At 43.2% G+C, this 23,237-nt stretch overlaps 1 protein-coding gene across 1 annotated transcript; it reads right to left on the bottom strand.

Annotated features, from left to right (window-relative positions):
* Window positions 1–5,081: 5,081 nt before the first annotated feature.
* On the bottom strand, window positions 5,082–19,870 carry LOC115145473 (retinal Mueller cells isomerohydrolase). Its single transcript, XM_029687008.2, has 14 exons — window positions 15,502–19,870; window positions 15,049–15,131; window positions 14,771–14,921; window positions 13,274–13,381; window positions 13,011–13,152; window positions 12,770–12,917; window positions 12,590–12,671; window positions 12,365–12,497; window positions 12,084–12,223; window positions 11,867–11,996; window positions 11,635–11,749; window positions 11,388–11,482; window positions 11,157–11,268; window positions 5,082–8,921 (listed from the first exon to the last, which is right to left on the bottom strand). The coding sequence occupies exons 1-14, from the start codon at window positions 15,510–15,512 to the stop codon at window positions 8,773–8,775; spliced, it is 1,599 nt and encodes a 532-aa protein (XP_029542868.1). The 5' UTR covers window positions 15,513–19,870; the 3' UTR covers window positions 5,082–8,772.
* Between the last annotated feature and the right edge of the window lie 3,367 nt (window positions 19,871–23,237).

The raw sequence follows: 23,237 nt of genomic DNA, 5'->3' as shown, positions 1-23,237 counted from the left end.
TCCGACCACTACCTTGTATCCTTTTCCCTTCGCTCTCATCCAACACTTCCCACACTACCCCTACTCGGATGGTATCGCGCCGTCCCAACCTTCGCTCTCTCTCCCCCGCTACTCTCTCCTCTTCCATCCTATCATCTCTTCCCTCTGCTCAAACCTTCTCCAACCTATCTCCTGATTCTGCCTCCTCAACCCTCCTCTCCTCCCTTTCTGCATCCTTTGACTCTCTATGTCCCCTATCCTCCAGGCCGGCTCGGTCCTCCCCTCCCGCTCCGTGGCTCGACGACTCATTGCGAGCTCACAGAACAGGGCTCCGGGCAGCCGAGCGGAAATGGAGGAAAACTCGCCTCCCTGCGGACCTGGCATCCTTTCACTCCCTCCTCTCTACATTTTCCTCCTCTGTCTCTGCTGCTAAAGCCACTTTCTACCACTCTAAATTCCAAGCATCTGCCTCTAACCCTAGGAAGCTCTTTGCCACCTTCTCCTCCCTCTTGAATCCTCCTCCCCCCCCTCCTCCCTCTCTGCAGATGACTTCGTCAACCATTTTGAAAAGAAGGTCGACGACATCCGATCCTCGTTGCTAAGTCAAACGACACCGCTGGTTCTGCTCACACTGCCCTACCCTGTGCTCTGACCTCTTTCTCCCCTCTCTCTCCAGATGACATCTCGCGTCTTGTGACGGCCGGCCGCCCAACAACCTGCCCGCTTGACCCTATCCCCTCCTCTCTTCTCCAGACCATCTCCGGTGACCTTCTCCCTTACCTCACCTCGCTCATCAACTCATCCCTGACCGCTGGCTACGTCCCTCCCGTCTTCAAGAGAGCGAGAGTTGCATCCCTTCTGAAAAAACCTACACTCGATCCCTCCGATGTCAACAACTACAGACCAGTATCCCTTTCTTTTCTCTCCAAAACTCTTGAACGTGCCGTCCTTGGCCAGCTCTCCTGCTATCTCTCTCAGAATGACCTTCTTGATCCAAATCAGTCAGGTTTCAAGACTAGTCATTCAACTGAGACTGCTCTTCTCTGTATCACGGAGGCACTCCGCACTGCTAAAGCTAACTCTCTCTCCTCTGCTCTCATCCTTCTAGACCTATCGGCTGCCTTCGATACTGTGAACCATCAGATCCTCCTCTCCACCCTCTCCGAGTTGGGCATCTCCGGCGCGGCCCATGCTTGGATTGCGTCCTACCTGACAGGTCGCTCCTACCAGGTGGCGTGGCGAGAATCTGTCTCCTCACCACGCGCTCTCACCACTGGTGTCCCCAGGGCTCTGTTCTAGGCCCTCTCCTATTCTCGCTATACACCAAGTCACTTGGCTCTGTCATAACCTCACATGGTCTCTCCTATCATTGCTATGCAGACGACACACGATTAATCTTCTCCTCTCCCCCCTCTGATGACCAGGTGGCGAATCGCATCTCTGCATGTCTGGCAGACATATCAGTGTGGATGACGGATCACCACCTCAAGCTGAACCTCGGCAAGACGGAGCTGCTCTTCCTCCCGGGAAGGACTGCCCGTTCCATGATCTCGCCATCACGGTTGACAACTCCATCGTGTCCTCCTCCCAGAGCGCTAAGAACCTTGGCGTGATCCTGGACAACACCCTGTCGTTCTCAACTAACATCAAGGCGGTGGCCCGTTCCTGTAGGTTCATGCTCTACAACATCCGCAGAGTACGACCCTGCCTCACACAGGAAGCGGCGCAGGTCCTAATCCAGGCACTTGTCATCTCCCGTCTGGATTACTGCAACTCGCTGTTGGCTGGGCTCCCTGCCTGTGCCATTAAACCCCTACAACTCATCCAGAACGCCGCAGCCCGTCTGGTGTTCAACCTTCCCAAGTTCTCTCACGTCACCCCGCTCCTCCGCTCTCTCCACTGGCTTCCAGTTGAAGCTCGCATCCGCTACAAGACCATGGTGCTTGCCTACGGAGCTGTGAGGGGAACGGCACCTCAGTACCTCCAGGCTCTGATCAGGCCCTACACCCAAACAAGGGCACTGCGTTCATCCACCTCTGGCCTGCTCGCCTCCCTACCACTGAGGAAGTACAGTTCCCGCTCAGCCCAGTCAAAACTGTTCGCTGCTCTGGCCCCCCAATGGTGGAACAAACTCCCTCACGACGCCAGGACAGCGGAGTCAATCACCACCTTCCGGTGACACCTGAAACCCCACCTCTTTAAGGAATACCTAGGATAGGATAAAGTAATCCTTCTCTCCCCCCTTAAAAGACCTAGATGCACTATTGTAAAGTGGCTGTTCCACTGGATGTCATAAGGTGAAAGCACCAATTTGTAAGTCGCTCTGGATAAGAGCGTCTGCTAAATGACTTAAATGTAAATGTAATGTAAATGTGATGGTGCTCAAACAGTCGGTCAGGATAACAGAAATGACTTGTTGAAAACCTTAATAAATCTTGACAGAAAGTTTACTTTAGTTTTTCATTCTTAAAAACTCCACTTAAAGTACATTTTTTTTATAAAGGCAATACATTTTATTCAAGTGTAATTGCCTGATTTGAATGTTTTTCTTCAGGCATCAGGTTGGCAATGTGGCGAGTAATGGGGAGCTAACGCAGAATGCATCATTGAAAGGCAGCCACTCTGTCTAGCTGTGTGACCAGCGAGACATCCCCCTGATATTTCTACAGAACACCGTTCCAACGCCAGAGTGGACCCTTTTCTAAACCCAGGTGTGGCACTGCAGGCCACCCTGAGCATTCACCACAGAATAAAACAACATGTTGTTATGAAGCACAACAACTGGTGAAGAGGAGCACAGTGAGGCATCTCAACATGCCTTTGTAAACACACAGACATTCCTGTGGAACTCAGCCAGCTCTGTTATATAGCACTATGATTAGAATCAGGTCTTGAATTCAAAACGCCATGTCATCAGAATGTTTCATTAGCTGTTATTTTACATGTGTCATTTAGCAGACACTTATGCGCTCAGTTCTCACACTCATTCTTAAACATGGCTGTGGAATTTCATGTCAGTGTCTTAAAAAGGTTGGCTGGTGTTAGTCATGGAACAGATCTGTGAGTATTTATCCTCTCTCTCCTGTAGGCAGAGACCAACAGACTAAAGGCTCAGGGTTCCATGACGTCTGCTGTGGCATGTCTCTTTTCCAAAAATCACTGTCGCCATGGCCCTGACAGTTATGCTATGGTTTGTCCAATATTGCCAGTAGTAGTCACTATGAAAATCTGCCTTGTGCCTAGACATCAATTCCTTTATATATTGAAAAGACTAAGTAAACTGGTCCCTGTCTTTTGTGTGTGGTTTTCTTTATCTCCTGTGTTTCAGGAAGAAATATGGAAAGAAATATGGAAATAAATATGGAAAGCAAAAATATGGAAAAAATATGGAAAGAAATATGGAAAGCAAAAATATGGAAAGAAATATGGAAAGCATACACATAACCATGGTAGCAATTAAAAGGGAACAGTTTGGAGATTATGGGGAAATTAACATAAGTAACATTAACATAAGTAACATAAGAATATTCTTGTTAAATGTGGGGTTGGTGCAACATAAAACCCCCAAATTACAAGGGTTTGAGTGAGAGGCTAACTGGTGTTTCCAAGTGGCCACACACCTCCCCAATATGTAATTTCAAGGCACTTTTTATGACTCAAAAGAAGTCTTCAACTTTGTTTTTTTTAGCTCTCCTAGCTGTGTCAGTGGGGAATTAGAGCAAAAACACTTGTAGTTGTTTTGTTTGGAACACAACCCTGCATCGCCATCTTTACACAATTACTGTTGTTTACGCAATCCAAAAACAGTCCATTATAAATTGCAATCTGATTCATGTGGGCATAAAGCCCACATGAAAGCTTGTACTATTAAAGCTTGTACTATTGCCAACATGACTAGCTAAATTATAAAATATATCTTACAGTGTTAGGCTTTCACAAAGAAATTCTGAGAAACAGATCATTTTGGTGCGCATAGAATGGAGTCGTGTGCATTCAGATGATTGGTCCACAGCACATTTTCTTAACAATGCAACAAATATAGGCTCATTCTGTTGAGGACAACCCAATGCTATGTCATCTTGTAACTGTACATCAAACATAGTGATCATAAACGTTGACACTGTATATAGCAATGGTTTTATATGGAAATGTAGTGTGAGCGTTCGGATTCACAGGCTTGTTTGTATGACAAAGCAGTATTTATTATAATCCTCATCCTTTCAAAATACATAGTCCTCGTAATTTACAGCAATTTCCACAGGAAACCAAAAACTTGCCAACTTCTTGTCGCATGCAGTGTTCAAGTTTAGAACAGCGGTCAGTCAAGACCCATACAGCGCTGGAAAGCTCAGAGCCAGAACTCTGAAGTCATGTGTAGTATGTTACTTTGCAGCCACTGCGTTCCAATTTAGGCGCTTATCAGAGTCCAAATCTGCCATTTTCAACCCGTATAATGTTACGAGTGTAAAGGGCTACCAGGAGCGTTTATCCTTTTAGGTTAAAGGAGAGCTCTGCGTCCTTCGTCTGGCAGACTCTGGGATGGAGTGATTCTTCCCCAGGACACGGGGAAGGTAAATCTTTGAGAATCATACCTGACACTTATATAGGTTCACAGAGTATTGGCTGGTCCTCACTGACTGGAAGCAGCTGTTGAGGTTTTCTTTAGAAAAACCAAAACCATTACATAATGGCATAGTTTATTTGGCGCTGGCCACAAGTCATTATTTTGGAGTTTGCGTTTAAAATGCAGGATTATTGAATGTCACTTGGTAGGTTAACGAAAAAAATAGTGTTGCAAATCCTTTGAGTGGAAATCCTGATCAGTTTGCACTTGCCCATTCCATGTTTTTCTTCATGCTCATCAGGTTGAGTAATTACCTGAAAATCAAACAGGAATACCAGCTCTCCAAAGACAAATTAAGTACGCCATTACTCTGTGTGAAGCTGACTCACTGTTTTTTTATTTTAAACAATTACCTTTAGCAGAAGTATAATGTTAAATCTCTATTTGACAAAACACCTTTACAGAGGAACTAATTAGCTAAACAATGTGTACCATCACACAAAAATGTTTTTGTTGAGATTTGAATATAATAACACTATCAATGCAATTTTGTTTATTTGTATAAAAGTAGCTGAATACATTTGTAAATACAAGTTGAAACATGTACCATAGAAATCTCAAATAGGTCTGGTGTAAATTCTCATTATGCGGTGCAGACATAATGGAACATGGTTCCATTATAGCTAATGAGCACTAGGCCTCATTATGCAACACAGTTACAGGGTCAAGGTTAAGACAAACTCGGCAAAAAAAGAACTGTCAACTGCGTTTATTTTCAGCAAACTTATCATGTGTAAATATTTATATGAACATAAGATTAAACAACCGACAAACTGAACAAGTTCCACAGACATGTGACAAACAGAAATTTAATAATGTGTCCATGAACAAAGGGGGTGTCAAAATCAAAAGTCAGTCAGTATCTTGTGTGGCCACCAGCTGCATTAAGTACTGCAGTGCATCTCCTCATGGACTGCATCATATTTGCCAGTTCTTGCTGTGAGATGTTACCCCACTCTTCCACCGAGGCACCTGCAAGTTCCCGGACATTTCTGGGGGGGAATGGCCCTAGCCCTCACCCTCCGATCCAACAAGTCCCAGACATGCTCAATGGGATTGAGATCCGGGCTCTTCGCTGGCATTGGCAGAACACTGACATTCCTGTCTTGCAGGAAATCACACACCGAATGAGCAGTATGGCTGTTGGCATTGTCATGCTAGAGGGTCATGTCAGGATGAGCCTGCAGGAAGGGTACCACATGAGGGAGGAGGATGTCTTCCCTGTAACGCACAGCGTTGAGATTGCCAGCAATGGTAACAAGCTCAGTTCGATGATGCTGTGACCCCGCCCCAGACCATGATGTACCCTCCACCTCCATCCCGCTCCAGAGTACAGGCCTCGGTGAAACGCTTATTCCTTCGACGATAAACGCGAATCCGACCATCTCCCCTGGTGAGACAAAACCGCGACTCATCAGTGAAGAGCACTTTTTTGCCAGTCCTGTCTGGTCCAACGACGGTGGGTTTGTGTCCATAGGTGACGTTGTTGCTGGTGATGAGGACCTGCCTTACAACAGGCCTACAAGCCCAGTCCAGCCTCTCACCGCCTATTGAGGACAGTCTGAGCACTGATGGAGGGATTGTGCATTCCTGGTTTAATTGGGGCAGTTGTTGTTGCCATCCTGTACCTGTCCCGCAGGTGTGATGTTCGAATGTACCGATCCTGTGCAGGTGTTACACGTGGTCTGCCACTGCGAGGATGATTAGCTGTCTGTCCCGTCTCCCTGTAGTGCTGTCTTAGGCGTTTCACAGTACGGACATTGAAATTTATTGCCCTGGCCACATCTGCAGTCCTCATGCCTCCTTGCAGCATGCCTAAGGCACATTCACGCAGATGAGTAGGGACCCTGGGAATCTTTCTTTTGGTGTTTTTCCAGAGTCCGTAGAAAGGCCTCTTTAGTGTCCTAAGTTTTCATAACTGACCTTAATTGCCTACCGTCTGTAAGCTGTTAGTGTCTTAACGACCGTTCCACAAGTGCATGTTCACTAATTGTTTATGGTTCATTGAACAAGCATGGGAAACAGTGTTTAAACCCTTTACAATGAAGATCTGTGAAGTTATTTGGATTTTAATGAATTATCTTTGAAAGACAGGGTCCTGAAAAAGGAGCGTTTCTTTTTTTTCTGAGTTTACATTACTATGTGGACTAAGCAAATGAACAGGCTACATGATCAAACAGTACATTCCATAGGCAACACCAGCGATGCCTCAACAAATAGATACTCAAATGATAGTGCATTTGAAAAGTATTCAGACCCCTTGACTTTTTCCACAATGTTATGTTACAACCTTATTCTAAAGTGGATTAATTGTTTTTTTCCACCTCAATCTACGCTCAATACCCCTTTTGGATTCAGGGCTAAACTTAGAACATTGTTATACTCAGAAGTATAGGAACATTAGCTACGAAAGAGAAATGAGGGGTGCCATGATGAAGCTTGATGAAGCTTGGGAGGGACTGAGTGCAGGGAAAACAATCGCATGTGACAGTACTGATAAGGGGAGAAACCGTTGAAGGCTCATATCACTTAGTTCCCTGCTTAGCAAGAATGATGCAACCCTCCCTTGGAAGCCATGTCTGAATTACAGCTGTATCGACCCTTTGGGAAGAATTCAACTTGGCTAAGCTTCTCTAGTGTCCTTGAGTTATTTACTCTGAGAATTAGAACCTAACACCCCATAATGACAAAGCAAAAACCGGTTTGTAGACAATGTTGCAATTTTTTAAAACTGAAATATCACATTTACCTAAATAGTCAGACCCTTTACTCTGTACTTTGTTGAAGCACATTTGGCAGCGATTACAGCCTTGAGTCTTCTTGGCATGACGCTACAAGCTTGGCACACCTGTATTTGGGGAGTTTCTCCCAATCTTCTCTGCCGATCCTCTCAAGCTCTGTCAGATTGGATGGGGAGCGTTGCTGCATAGCTATTATCAGGTCTCCAAAGACGTTTGATATGATAAGTCCGGGCTCAGGTTGGGCCACTCAAGGACATTCAGAGACACCCCGAAGCCACTCCTGCGTTGTCTTTACTGTATGCTTAGGGTTGTTAACCTGCTCCAGAGCGCAACAGGACTTCATCAAGGATCTCTGTACTTTGCCTCGATCCTGACTAGTCTCCCAGTCCCTGCTGCTGAAAAACATACCCACATCATGCTGCTTTCCCGCTTCATCATAGGGATGGTGTCAGGTTTACTCCAGATGTGATGCTTGGCATTCAGGCCTAAGAGTTCAATCTTGGTTTCAGCAAACCATAGAATCTTGTTTCTCATGGTCAGAGTACTTTAAGTGTCTTTTGGCAAACTCCAAGTGGGCTGTCATGTGCCTTTTACTGAAGAGTGGCTTCCTTCTGGCCACTCTACCATAAAGGCCTGATTGGTGGTGTGATGCAGAGATGTTTGTCCTTCTGGAAGGTTCTCCCATCGCCACAGAGGAACTTTAGAGCTCTGTCCAAGTGACCATTGGGTTCTTGGTCACCTTCCTGACCAAGGCCCTTCTCCCCCGATTAATCAGTTTGGCCGGGCAGCCAGTTCTAGGAAGAGTCTTGGTGGTTCCAAACTTCTTCCATTAAAGAATGATGGAGGCCACTGTGTTCTTGGTGACCTTCAATGCTGCAGACAGTTTTTGGTACCCTTCCCCAGATCTGTGCCTCAACATTCCTGTCTCGGAGCTCTCCGAACAATTCATTCGATCTCATGGCTTAGTTTTTGCTCTGACAAGCACCGTCAACTGTGGAAACTTATGTAGACAGGTGTGTGCCTTTCCAAATCATGGCCAATCAATTGAATTTACCACAGGTGGACTCCAATCAAGTTGCAGAAACATCTAAAGGATGACAAATGGAAACAGGATGCACCGGAGCTCAATATCAAATCTCATAGCAAAATGTCTAAATATTTATGTAAATAAGGTATTTGTATTTTGATAAATACATTTGCAATAATGTCTAAAATATGTCACTTGGTCATTATGGGGTATTTTGTGTAGATTGCTGAACTATTTTTATTTAATCAATTTTAGAATAAGGCTGTAACGTTAACAAAATGTGGAAAAAGGGAAGATGTCTGAATAATTTCCGAATGCACTGTAACTAGATGTCTTGTGTAAAGTATAATCCAACAGTTTTAGTATTATGATTGTTCTGTAGATGTGTTGAGAAAGTGGTTCTAAGGCTTGTACATTCCATGGAAGGTGACAGGGATGATAACCTCCACCTCAGCCCGTGCAATCTCTGTCAGATCTCTGGCATTGAGGATGAGGAGGTACCCTGGCCTCTGGTCTGCTCCAGGGTTCACCACGATGCTCAACAACACCCCTAGAAGGAGGAAAAGAGAGCAGTATCACAACCACAAAACCAGAAGTGTGCGAGAGAAGCACACCTACATTTGTATTTCAAGTTGTATACTGCCGGTATGTCAGCATTTTACGTCACACTAAGGTGAATCCCACTGATGGGTTCGGACTTATAAACTTGAAATACGGTTAAATCATCAGGTATCCTATGGAAAGGGCCACAGTCTGGTTTCTAGAACAGAAGTGAATGGTTATCTGTAGGAGGAACGTATATGGTTGCGGTCACTGATAAGGGTGGAGAGCTGTGGATTAGTGAGGAATGGGGCCGAGTTCAGTTCAGGTCCCATTAAGCGAGAAGGAACAGTTTATTACCCACATCACTTAACTTCCTGCCTAGCAATAAATGTGTAATATTTAGAGGGAAGGAGGAGACTTCCCCCATATTGTGGGCTGGAGATAGATACACATATACAGTTGAAGTCGGAAGTTTACATACACTTAGGATACACTTAGGTTGGCGTCATTAAAACTTGTTTTTCAACCATGCCACATATTTCTTGTTAACAAACTATAGTTTTGGCAAGTCGGTTAGGACATCTACTTTGTGCCCGACAAGTAATTTTTCCAACAATTGTTTACAGACAGATTATTGCGAAATGTGCAAATCAATCACAACAGCTAAGGACCGTGTGAAGATGCTGGAGGAAACAGGTACAAAAGTATCTATATCCACAGTAAAACAAGTCCTATATCGACATAACCTGAAAGGCCGCTCAGCAAGGAAGAAGACACTGCTCCAAAACCGACATAAAAAAGCCAGACTACAGTTTGCAACTGCACATGGGGACAAAGATTGTACTTTTTGGAGAAATGTCCTCTGGTCTGATGAAACAAAAATAGAACTGTTTGACCATCGTTATGTTTGGAGGAAAAAGGGGGATGCTTGCAAGCCGAAGAACACCATCCCAACCGTGAAGCACAGCGGTGGCAGCATCATGTTGTGGGGGGGCTGTGCTGCAGGAGGGACTGGTGCACATCACAAAATAGATGGCATTATGAGGAAGTAAAATTGTGGATATATTGAAGCAACATCTCAAGACATCAGTCAGGAAGTTGAAGCTCGGTCACAAATGGGTCTTCCAAATGGACATTGACCCCAAGCATACTTCCAAAGTTGTGGCAAAATGGCTTAAGGACAACAAAGTCAAGGTATTGGAGTGGCCATCAGAAAGCCCTGACCTCAATCCTATAGAAAATTTGCGGGCAGACCTGGAAAAGCGTGTGCGAGCAAGGAGACCTAGAAAACCTGACTCAGTTACACCAGCTCTGTCAGGAGGAATGGGCCAAAATTCACCCAACTTATTGTTGGAAGCTTGTGGAGGGCTACCCAAAACATTTGACCCAAGTTTAAATTGTTTAAGGCAATGCTACCAAATACTAATCGAGTGCGTATGTAAACTTCTGACCCACTGGGAATGTGATGAAAGAAATAAAAGTTGAAATAATTCTCTCTCCTATTATTCTGACATTTCACATTCTTAAAATTTACATTTACATTTAAGTCATTTAGCAGACGCTCTTATCCAGAGCGACATACAAATTGGTGCGTTCACCTTAAGACATCCAGTGGAACAGCCACTTTACAATAGTGCATCTAAATCTTTTAAGGGGGGGGGGGGGTGAGAAGGATTACTTTATCCTATCCTAGGTATTCTTGAAAGAGGTGGGGTTTCAGGTGTCTCCGGAAGGTGGTGATTGACTCCGCTGTCCTGGCGTCGTGAGGGAGTTTGTTCCACCATTGGGGGGCCAGAGCAGCGAACAGTTTTGACTGGGCTGCGCGGGAACTGTACTTCCTCAGTGGTAGGGAGGCGAGCAGGCCAGAGGTGGATGAACTAAAATAAAATAAAGTGATGATCCTAACTGACCTAAGATGGAATTTTTACTAGGATTAAATGCCAGGAATTGTGAAAACTGAGTTTAAATGTAGTTGGCTAAGGTGTATGTAAACTTCCGACTTCAACTGTATATACACACACACACACACACTTGTGCTGGTGGGAACATGTCTGTCTGTTCAGCTGCCTGACACATTGGGTGAATAAACTTGGTTTGAGCTTTTATAGTTGTCCGTCAGTTTTGATCCTGTTATTTAGAACCTAACACTGCTTAGGTATGGTAATTCATGCCACCTGATCCAGTTGAAATGTTAGACAACAGATTGTGATATAATAGAATCGCCTAAAACCCTTCTGTTTACCGTCATCTTCCTCCACAGAGTCTGGGGTCTGCACAAAGATGGGTTCTGAGGGGTACGAGTCTGGCTCCTGCCACACCCACGTCTCCTTGGTCTTCACGTTCAGTTTGCAAATCTGGAGCAGGACACAATCAAACTCACTCCCTGAATGACTATCAGCAGGTTAGTTTTAATCATAAACCTAATCAGAGTTGAATAATGTACTACTAGTTCTCGCCTGCGTGCTATACTTACCCTGTCAGGGATGAAGTGGTTCAGACCCAGTCCATAGGCATAGCTGTAGTTCTTCCCAGAGAACTTACTGTAGTTGATCTGAGGGAACTCGAATGCTGCAGTGATAAAGGATTTTCAATGACTGATTCTACAGAATAAGGAAAATCTTACGACTGATGATATGAAAGAACAGATCGTTAGTGGCATCAGATGGTATAAGAATAGGGGAACCATTAAAGTGTAATGAAACACGCTGTGTGTGGGTTACCTTGTCGTGGTCCAGAAAACAGAACCTCAGGCTCCAGCCAGATGGTTCCATCACTGCGCATCACTGCAGTGGCTGTGGTGTATGGAAGGGATATCAAATTCTTCCCCTGTTTCTCCTGCAAGTACAAAAGGGAAAGACTTCACTGATATAGTCCTCTATCCTGAGATGATAACATCAAAGCAGTGATTACTACTTATTTCAGAAATTACAAGAATAAGGGCACAAAGCTTACTCTGTGGACGTCTATGGGCAGAACGTATCGCCGGACCTCCGGTTGAGGTGCCCTCATAGCAGCTTTCTTCACTTCCTCCCAGTTCTCCCGCAGGTTGGCCAGATATAGGTAGTTGTAGACAAACTCATGACTGAAACCAAACAAAAGAAAGGGGCACTGGATAAGTGTCTGGTACATGTTATTATCAAGTAATTACAACAACTGGTCAATTACCTACCCTTTCCAAGTGCACAGGTCAACAACGATGAAGCCATCGTCCTCATAGCTGTTGATGTGATGGAAGAGATTGAAGGCAGAGGTCCTGAATTTATGCTCTATGTATTTAGCTGGGTCCTTCATAGCCAGATGGAACCATGTCTATATAAGAAAAATACTATTATCTGGTGATGAAGACATTTGTAATAGTGAGATTGATATATTGGCACTATATTAATCAAAAGTGAAACGCTAACAGGCTTTGTATACAGTTAGAGAATAGTGGTCTACAAGTTTACTTACACCCATGGTTTCGTTTGACTCAAAGCAATCCATGTAATTTGTGCCCCAGATGCTCCAAGCAGTCAAGAACTTTAGAAGGTTGATCTTTATTGGAGTCTCAACAAAGACAAAGTAGTTTTCTGTCATTCCAAAGCTGATGGACGACACAGAAAAAGCATTGAAATAAATGTAATAAGCACAAATGTTCCAATATAGAATGTGAACTCAATCAACGATGTCACTAACCTATGAACATACGAGGGCTTGAATCTCTCACTGCTGGGTATCTGCACAAGAACCTTGGACTTTGCAATGGGATCTGACTTGTCTGAAAACAAGCATCAGAAAAAGACAAGACCCAATGCACTTAATTTAGGGACATCTCACTTCAAGAAAAATAGTCTCAATGCTGTATGCAGAACTAACCTTTCTGTGTGGGAGGAATTTTGACAATGTTGTAGGCCAATGACATGTTCTTCCCAAAACAGTTCCCAAGGTTGTACACCGTTCCATCACTTTCAATGTGTGGATGAGCCGTCACCCCATTGACCGAGAGGTAATCACACAGGTCCACCTGGAGAAACAGTTTGTGAGACTTCTCCTTTGTGACGTACGACAGTTCTTATGTTCAATCTATCTGATGTTAGCCAGGGCGAGCAGCACATACCTTTTTCAGAGTCTCCAGTGTGTCTGGGTCCACTTTGGTGATGTAGTTGGTTTCTGTGCAGGCATAGAAATCCTCACCAACAGGGTACACATTCACTAAGCAATTATCTGTCACCTCAATCCCTTTGAAGTAGGTGAAAAACCTACAAAGACAGAAGAAAAGGCTTCATGAAATGAGGAAAGTGTGGATAATTGATGTAATGCCTAGTAACTGAATTGTGAGGACATTGTTTTACTTTATCATAAAATTAGAGCAAATCAGACCGTGAGAATATATTTTTGCAGGGGTCTGGGTAGGCTGCTGTTCCAAACTCAGTGATGACCACTCTTTTCTCTGTCATGGCTCGCACATAGGCATCTGTTTTGACAAATCTACAGAGGAACATAAGGGTTAACTCAACAGTCTAAGCCCTGTCATTTTTGGCCTTACTGCCTTATTAGCCCATCCAAACACATTGAATAACAGTTTCACTACATGGAACAACAGTCCCCCAAAAAAATCCAAAGAAAGTTGGTCCTGAAGTGTCTGTTCTTGATCAGCGATATAAGATCAGGACTTTTTTTATTTTTATTTTTTACATTTAGTGCCTTATTTTTGGCACTAAACAGTCTCCATATATACACTGTACTTCCATTAATTTTTTCCCAACTGGTGCCGGGGGACCTTTAGACGAGTCTTGTGAGCATCCTAGAGCAAAACAACATGTATGACACGTAGCCTAAACTGTTCGGACACTCCAGACAGAAGTTGTCAGATCAGCTGTACCCACTTCAGACAAGTCCCAAGATGGTTGTGGGGGTCATAAAGCAAAACACCATTGTTTGTGAGAGTCCCATTTGCGTACACTACAGACGATTTTGTAAGACGACTAATTTTCGGGATGTCTTATGGTCTGACAAACTCCGCTCTAGCTCGGTCACCTTTCACCGCAGATGCGGAAGTGCGACTGGAGGATGCGGTGGATTGAGACGCGTCCAATGCAAAAAAATATATAGCTCTAGCTAAAACTGACTTGTGGGTATTTTTTATTATGCCAATTAGATTTGCACGGGTGCGCGGACATCGACTCTGAAGTTGAAATAATACTGTGAAAATGATAATACCCTGTTAGTGTAAGAGTAGGTGGTGGGGAAGAAAGAAAATAAAATAATAAAAGTTAGGAGTTTTGGCCTGCCTGGCGACATCACCAGGTGGTAAAAGTTAATTGACCAAGAAAGACTTAAACCTCTGCCAATAACCGTTAGTTTTCAGGATACATACTGTCTCTCCCTCATTAGGCTCATCCAATTGGGTCCCGCACGCAGACCACTCCCAGACAGTCCTAACAAAATTCTTGCATGAGAAATTACTTTTTCAATTTAAACAGTAAAAAAAAAACAAGGTACTGAATTGTTAACTAGAAATTAGAGATAAAAAAAAAACAGCTGCATTGGACATTAAAAACAATTAACATGTAGCTTGGAACATACAGATTGGGAATTGATAGGCCCACTTCTGTTTTAGCTTTCAGAAGCCTTTGAGAGCAGAAGGTCTCTGTGCTTTAGTCACTGTTTTAATTAGAAACAGCCCACGCTGAGGTTGCCCAAAACATTCCAGTCACATTTATTGGCCGAGGGGAACATTTCACAAAACTCCACAATTACTACCAGTGTGTTACTGTAAAATTATTGCATGGCCCCCTCCTCATAATATAGATTTCACCACCGTCAGTGTGTAAACGTGTTATGCATCATCACTGAAGTCAACACGCAGGGGCTTACTTCCGATAGTAGGTCACATGGCCATTCTTTAGGTCAAACTTGTGCATGAGGGCCTGGCCATCAAAAAGGTGGTAGAAAGGTTCAGCCCCCACCTCGAACAGGCCGGGTCCCAGACGCAATAGACTGCCACTCAGCCATTCTGGAATCACACCTGAACACAGCATGAAATGATCCATGTTACCCTGTCGTGTTCAATCCTCACTCAGCCATGATATAACACCAACCTTCTTGCTTGTAAACCAAAAGGGAGTGGAGTCTAAGACCTGTTCCTCACCTACCTACAACGATAGCAGGAATAGGTTCATTCAATTCTCCACACGTCTCAAATATTTTCTTGTACCCACCAGCCGGATGCTGAATTCTGAAAATGAAACAAAAGTGAAAATAAACATCCATTCACAAAAGCATAGGCTGGTGATCTGACTTTTCTGGCCCAACCTAAAAATCTAAATGAGGTACCTCATTCTGCCCTAAATGTGAAGTTTAACTTCATCAAAACCAAAAACTACAATCTCAGACCAGAAAAATAAATGTTCAACTGCTTGACAGTAGCATGCAGTAAAATAGTAATGAGAAGGTACAAATACTTAAAAATAATAATAATAATTCAATAATGTCAGTTACGCAACGCGGAAAGTCTGCAAAAAGTTTGCTTACTCACCAACTTACTATATTCTTGTATTGGAAAGTTATGCGAAGCGAAGGAAAATGTACAAAAAGGAGTTACTCACCGACTAACCATTTTCCTTTAGAGAATCAACAGCTTGTGTGCAGGAAGCCCAGTCTGAAATGCGGAGTGAGCAGCAGCCTTTATAGACAGTTCCATTCCCATGCAGAGCGCCGGGAGTCGGAGAATCTACCCCCAAACCAGAGGTCTCTGAAACAAAAGTTCCTTTGTGTCCAGACCATTCAGTTTCCAGTGAAGTTTAGCCCACCGCCACCACACAATTCTACCCCTTCAAGGAATTTCTCAGCCTAATTAAGACCAGAACCACATTTGTTCACCTGAAAGCCCCAAAAGGTTACAAAAGGGGCTAAACAACAAACACTTCATTGAAGTGAACAGGAAAGTTATGCAGTTCATTATGCAATATCTTTGGTTTCAAATATGTGTCCTACACGTTTTGTCAGAGAAAGACGTTCCTACTCTAGTTAACTAATTTGATGGATTCCAGATGAAAACAAGTTTATATTTAATCAATATTCTCTGTAGGGTGTTACGGATGAGTATGATTAACGCAGTCTTCCTTTTCTTCATCCTGATCTAGATGAATGAAGCGGTCAGTTGGTCAGACTTGGGTTGCAATGCACTTGGAATTATAAGAGATTTCTCTGCCACATCCTTCCAGGGATAGTGCAATGATACTGTGGAATTTGTGCATTTTAAAAAGTAAATAGTGATGCAAGGCAGTATTTCTGTCTGAGTAGCAACCATAGCTCTCCCTTCTTGTGCCAGACAGTACAAGGACACTAAGGTAAACAAATATGAAATAAACCACATCCGTCAAAACATTAAGCCAATATATTTGCATAATTGGTAAGGAGAAAACATTTTGTTTTACAGTTGGACATTCTCCTAAGAATGTAGCATAACAGATTCTTGGCAAGGAAATAATACACAAAAGTTCATAACTGTTGTAATTGGCTCTTCCTTTGAGGCAAGTATACAGCCATAGAGGTATTCGGAAAATGCATCAAACGGATTCCAAAAGGTTTATTAAGACTTCATTGATGGCAAAAAATACATAATATGGCAGATATATATATATATATTAACAATTGTATTGATTGGTCAAAGCTACCATTCATTTAAAATGACAGAAAATAGTGCAAAACTTTTCTGTATCCGAAATGGCTGAACATAACTTGCCAGGTAAGAAAATAGAGACAAATCCCAAGCCCAAAACATATAATAAAGCAGTTTGAGCTTAACTTTAAGAGAATGTTATGGAATAAAAAAAAAATACATTAGATGAAAGAACTACAGAAAAGTGCAATGCCAGAAAAAATAAAAAAAGTGAAACAGATACAAAATATTATGAGCACTTCATACAAACCTAATGAACTAGGTAGACAAATCACACTTAGTAACAAATGTAATCCCTAAAAAAGCTCAAACGTTTTAAAGTTTGAATACTGTATACTCTGTCAATGGTAGTGTATGAATGTAGATCAATTGCAACATTGACAGAAAAACACCAAATCTAATCTTGGTTTGCTTTAGTCTCTTATTATACTCCATAAGAAATCAAAGTAACTTAATTGGTGCACTAAAGATAACTACTGCAGTAGTTTCAAAATAACATACACAAAAACACATTACTCAACATAAAATATGCATAATTCAACCCTAAAGATAATTTTTACATACTTGCAGTCTAAATTGGGAGGTGATCTCACCTGTATATTCCTCCCACCTTTCATTTAGCTGCAAGAACAAAATGTACCTTCAGTTTCTAATACTAAAAGCTTGTGGTCTCTTCATACTTATCAGCAATGGTGGCTTGCTCTTCTGGGACAAACTCAGCTTCTACTCATCAAACTCTTCATCAAACTCAGTGGGGGTGTCTGTCAATAACAGCTGGTGTGCGATATCTAATAAAGAAGTCTCAAGGTATTGCACCGTATGATAAGCTGTAGACCACACTGTCTACCAAGAGAGTTCTATATCTATATTATTGATAGCAGTATATTTACCATTACAGACTGATGCTGGCACTAAGACAGCACTCAACCGACTCAATAAGGCCATAAGCAAACAAGAAAATGCTCACCCAGAAGCGGCGCTCCTAGTAGCAGGGGACTTCAATGCTGGCAAATGTAAATTAGTTTTACCAAATTTTTACCAGCATTTGCAACCAGAGGGAAAAATAAATAAAAAATAATAATAACTAGACCACCTTTACACAGATGCATACAAAGCTCTCCATTTGGCAAATCTGACCATAATTATATCCTGCTGATTCCTAGTAAAGCAGGAAGTACCAGTGACACGCTCAATACGGAAGTGGTCAGATGACGCGGATGCTACAGGACTGGTTTGCTAAGATTGGAATATGTTCTGGGATTCATCCAATGGCATTGAGGAGTATACGACCTCAGTCATCGGCTTCATCAATAAGTGCATCGACAACGTCGTCCCCAGTGACCATACGTACATATCCCAACCAGAAGACATGCATTACAAGCAACATCCGCATCGAGCTGAAGACTAGAGCTGCCGCTTTCAAGGAGCGGGACACTAATCTGGACGCCTATAAGAAATCCCGCTATTCCTTCATACAAGCAAAGTGTCAATACAGGATTAAGATTGAAACCTATTACACCGGCTCTGACACTCTGATGTGGCAGGGCTTGAAAACTATTACGGACTACAAAGTCCAACTGGCAAGTATCTTCATTGGTATTTTCAACCTCTTCCTGTAATACCTACATGTTTCAAGAAGACCACCATAGTCCCTGTGCCCAAGGAAGCGAAGGTAACCTGCCTAAATGATTTCCGCCTCGTAGAGCGCACGTCAGTAGCCATGAAGTGCTTTGAAAGGCTGGTCATGGCTCACAACAGCATCCTCCCAGACCCACTCTTATTCGCATACCGCCCCAACTGATCCACAGATGACGCGATCTCAAATCGCACGCCACACTGCCCTTTCCCACCTGGACAAAAGGAACACCTATGTGAGAATGCTGTTCATGGACTACAGCTCAGCGTTCAAAACCATAATGCCCACAAAGCGCATCACTAAGCTAAGGACCCTGGGACTAAACACCTCCCTCTGCAACTGGATCCTGGGACTTCATGTGCCGCCCCCAGGTGGTAAGGGTAGGCAACAACACGTCTACCAAGCTGATTCCCCCCAGGGGTGTGTACTTACTCCCCTCCTGTACTCCCTGTTCACCCACAACAGCGTGGCCAAACACGATGCCAACACCATCCTTAAGTTTTCTGACAACATTGGTAGGCCTGATCACCAACAACGATTAGACAGCCTATAGGGAGGTGGTCAGAGAACTGGCAGTGTGGTGCCAGGAAAACAACCTCTCCTTCAATATGAGCAAGACAAAAGGAGCTGATCATGGTCTCCAGGAAAAGGCGGGCTGAACAGGCCCCCATTAACATGAACGGGGCTGTAGTGGAGCGGGTGGAGAGTTAAGTTCCTTGGTGGCGACATCATCAACGAGCTATCATGGTCCAAGCACACCATGAGTCGTGAAGAGGGCACAAAAAAAACTTTGCCCCCTCAGGAGACACAGAAGATCTGGCATGGGTCCCCAGATCCTCAAAAAGTTCCACAGCTGCACCAGACAGCATCCTGACCGGTTGCATCACCGCCAGGTATGTCAACTGCTCAGCATCTGACCATAAGGTGCTACAGAGGGTAGTGCGTACGGCCCAGTACATCACTGGGGCCAAGCTTCCTGACATCCAGGACCTATATAATAGGTGGTGTTAGAGGAAAATCCATAAAATTGTCAGAGACTTCAGTCACAAGTTATAGACTGTTTTCTCTGCTACCGCACCGCAAGCGGTACCGGAGCACCAAGTCTAGGACCAAAAGGCTCCTTAACAGCTTCTACCCCCAAGCCATAAGACTACTGAACAATTAATCAAATTGCCACCGGCCTATTACATTGACACTCCCCCGCCATTTGTTATGTACACTGCTGCTACTCGCTGTTTATCATCTATGCATAGTCACTTCATCCCTACCTACATGTACAAATGAACTCAACCTGTACCCACACACACTGACGCGGTACCCCCTGTAAATAGCCCCGTTATTGTCACTTACTATTTTTTACTTTAGTTTATTTGGTAAATATTTTCTTCTTCTTGAACTACACTGTTGGTTAAGGGCTGGTAAGTAAAGCATTTCACAGGAAAGTCTACACTTGTATTCGGCACGAGACAAAGTTTGATTTGCAGACGCAGGCTTACTTTGCTTAGGACTCCGGTACTGTGCATAAGTGGACACCGAAGGCAGAGCAAGGGTCGGCCTAGACAGGTCCAGAGAGCTCTGACAGCGCCTTTTCGCTTTCCTCAGTTTTAGGAGCCAAAATGTAGCCACATAAAACTAGCAAGGGACCAGACAAAAACAAAACTTGTGAAGCCGGCAGGACAAACAAGAGTGGGCACATTTCTTGGGGGGGGGGGGCTAAATTGGACACACGAGTTAGTAATAACACAAGTCACAGCGTAGTCGAGACATCCTCTATTATGAGGCAAATAAACCAGTTGCAGTTTCATGCTGCTTGTATTAGATATGGTCAATCTTATTGTTCAACTGGAGAGTGAAGATATGTCTCAAACAATATCTCATCCAAAATAAGTTGTTTTCCCATTTACAGAGGCATTTCATAGAGAAGGATGAAAATGTAAAACACCATTCACATTACTCATATTAACTAATGTAAACCTGAATCCATTAACCACACCTGAGATGTGTACTGAGATGTGTACTCTAATTTACAAATAACTGCAAATGTTGCTAAAGATGGAGTGCAAATGACATTACGGGTGAATTGACCCTTTGCTAAGTCCCACACTGGACTTTGGGGCAACCAATGGCAGCACTCAAATGGGGGGGCACTTGCTACTGTTTATTCCTGAAATGCAGAGTCTGTTGGAATATTCTTCCAATCTGAAATTATACTTTTGTTACATTGTTTGCTAGCTCTGCTGGTTAGCTAGCTAATGCTAATGCTAGTCAGCCACTCAATAGAACTTGTTTTTCTAAATGCATGTTAACCAGTCAAGTTATGAATACAACTCCCATCTGCTGTCAACATCAGGGTATGATTTGAGAGCTCTACCTACTTAGCGCCATGCTGAGCGAATTCAGAGCCATTCAATGGCTAGCCACACTACAAACATAATATTACCAGGTTCATGTGAAGCAATTGTAATGACAGTCCACCACAACATATCCAATTTCCTGATTAGCAAGGGGTAGTCGGTCTTTTAATACACAATGAAATTGAACAGTTTGAGCTCAACAGTAACCAAAGGGGGCAGGGCTTAGAGAAGGGTAAATTTAATCCAGATTTTAGTAACACCTTAGGTTAGGGAGGAACAGAGAAACCATTGAAATTGAGTGTCATACAATTTCACCTTTGACAATAATGCATTCAATTCAAAAGTTTGTCAAATGTATACATACCCAAGATGTTGACAAACAACTTGTAGTATTCAGATGTGAGAATTGGCCGAGGGAGGCTATAGAAGTAGTCAGAGACCGTTTTAAACACATCCGTCTCAAACCCAGGATAGGATGTCTGGCATCATACTTCGGCCCTAGAATGGTATGGGTGATATTTGACATGTTGGTCTGAAACAAAAGCTCTCATATTGAGTCTTGTTTCATATGAGGGGAAATATTCATACAATACACACACACACAAAAAGTAACTTCCTTTTTTGCAAGACCTTTCATTGCAGACAAAACCCAGTGTGGGAGGTCATCTGTGGGGAAAAAGCTTCAATGAAATTGGTTACTTTTCCTCGCCGTCAAAATTTGCAAATTAAGTCCCATTTATTGTTTTTGTAATTTAATGCTCTTTGACTGTCTAGCTTTCATTTAGGTGATTATTAGCGATCTGGACAGTCAAGAAACTATGGATGTACGTCCTTTATCATCTCTACACACCCGCGGGTCGGATTGGACCCCCTAGCGGGCTGGATCTGGCCTGCGGGCTGTATGTTTGATACCCCTGGTCTACACTGTGTAGACAGAGTGCAGATATAAAATCAGACCTACCCGTCTTATCCTCAAGTGTAACAACCCCATGCTTGTTCACAATGGTCATGTTGTACACAATGTTTTGAGGATTGATGTGTCTTGGATACAAAACAACCTCAAGTGAGGTCAATCCCAATGTTTTCTGCAGGCTGAAAACATGAAATGGCAATAGATTAAGGATCTAACCATTCAAACTTTTGAGAAGAATTTAAGAGTGGATCTTACTGTGTGAGAGTGATGCCTCTCCAAACATCCTGGATTTCTTCCTCTGTTAGTACTCTGGGCTGTACCACTTTGCTCACAGGCTCAGTCTCCATATCTTGGTTTGAGCTAACCACACTTTCCTGTGAAAAATAATAATGCATCTGTCAATTATGTAGACAAGTGAGGAAGTCATACCAGAGACACTGCGGTTGCCCGGCAACCCATCCACAGCGCTCCGGCCAAACGAATGATAGAGGACTCGTGCTCAAAAGCTTGTTTAAGCAGGAGAAGCTCCATTGAGGACTTCCACAATTTTAAAGTATTCAACTGGGTGAGACTTCCTATGGATCTGATAATTCCATCCAGGTCATCAGGAGGGATCAGCCAATGAATTACACTCGTGAGCAAACATTCAATATCTGCAGGTGGCGGTAAATCATCAACCTTGGCTTTATACCTGTTCAAAACACACTCCAGGTGGCAGTATGCACCATTTCAGTTTGTTTACCAACTCAGAAGTAGAAGAAAATTGACTACTTCAAAAATGGAGATGGCCTCAATGGCGCTGCCCGTGTGCTCACAGACACCATAATGGGACAGATGCAGAGTCATCAATCATTCAACAGTCTGGATTTGCCCACTCCCCGACAACTTCTGGAATGCGAAACACTGACCGTTCTGATTGGTCCCGGAAACCAATGGTCTGGGCCATAACTGGCTTACATGAAGTTGTTATCAACTTTGATACTCATTCTCAGATGTTAGAGACGATCCAATTGCTGATGAATTTGTTTTGTACAATACAATTTTCTACCATTCAAAAGAAACACACCAAATAGATAAATTTACATGTAGAGATGGCAGTTGTCTCGAAATCAGAACCCCATCTGCCCTTTACATCCTCGATCACATGATTCTTGAGGAACTTCTTCAGCAGCTGGACAGTCTGTTGCCTGGTGACATCTGGTCCGAAGTTACTATTGTTCCTGAGCAGTTCATGCAACCAGTCAACAGTTGCCACAGCAGTAAAACAGTCCGCATACACTCTGAAGTGCTGCCGATATTTTCGCAGAGGCATTCCCGCTCGGAAAAGCTTTGCAACTTCATTCCACTGCAAATGGAAAATGTAAATAGCTGTATGCATGCATGCCTACAGTACTTTCTAAAAGATTAGCTAATTATCTGTAACATTGCATTTGGGTTGAAGTCCCAGTGCAGTCAAAAAGGTGATTTGTGTGATATTACTTTTAGCACACTAGGAGGTTGGAATACTACTGTGAAAAAGATGACGTTTTAGTGTGAGAGCTGTTTGAAAAGACTGAGTTTTGGCCGACAAGATTGGCCAAGATGGCTGCTTGAACAGACGCTTTTTTACCGAGCTCCGTACCAAACTTCAGAAAGATTGTGAAAATTGTTTAAAAAAAAGTTTAGTCATTATTATTTTTATTTGTTCAAGATATAAGACCTTTCCTGTGACTGGAATGATAATTGGATAATTTATTTCAGCATGTCCATGCAAAGTC

This window comes from Oncorhynchus nerka, linkage group LG17 (assembly GCF_034236695.1).
Source record: "Oncorhynchus nerka isolate Pitt River linkage group LG17, Oner_Uvic_2.0, whole genome shotgun sequence".
In the NCBI taxonomy this organism is placed as follows: Eukaryota; Metazoa; Chordata; class Actinopteri; order Salmoniformes; family Salmonidae; genus Oncorhynchus; species Oncorhynchus nerka.
This window is presented reverse-complemented; position numbering and strand designations above follow the sequence as displayed.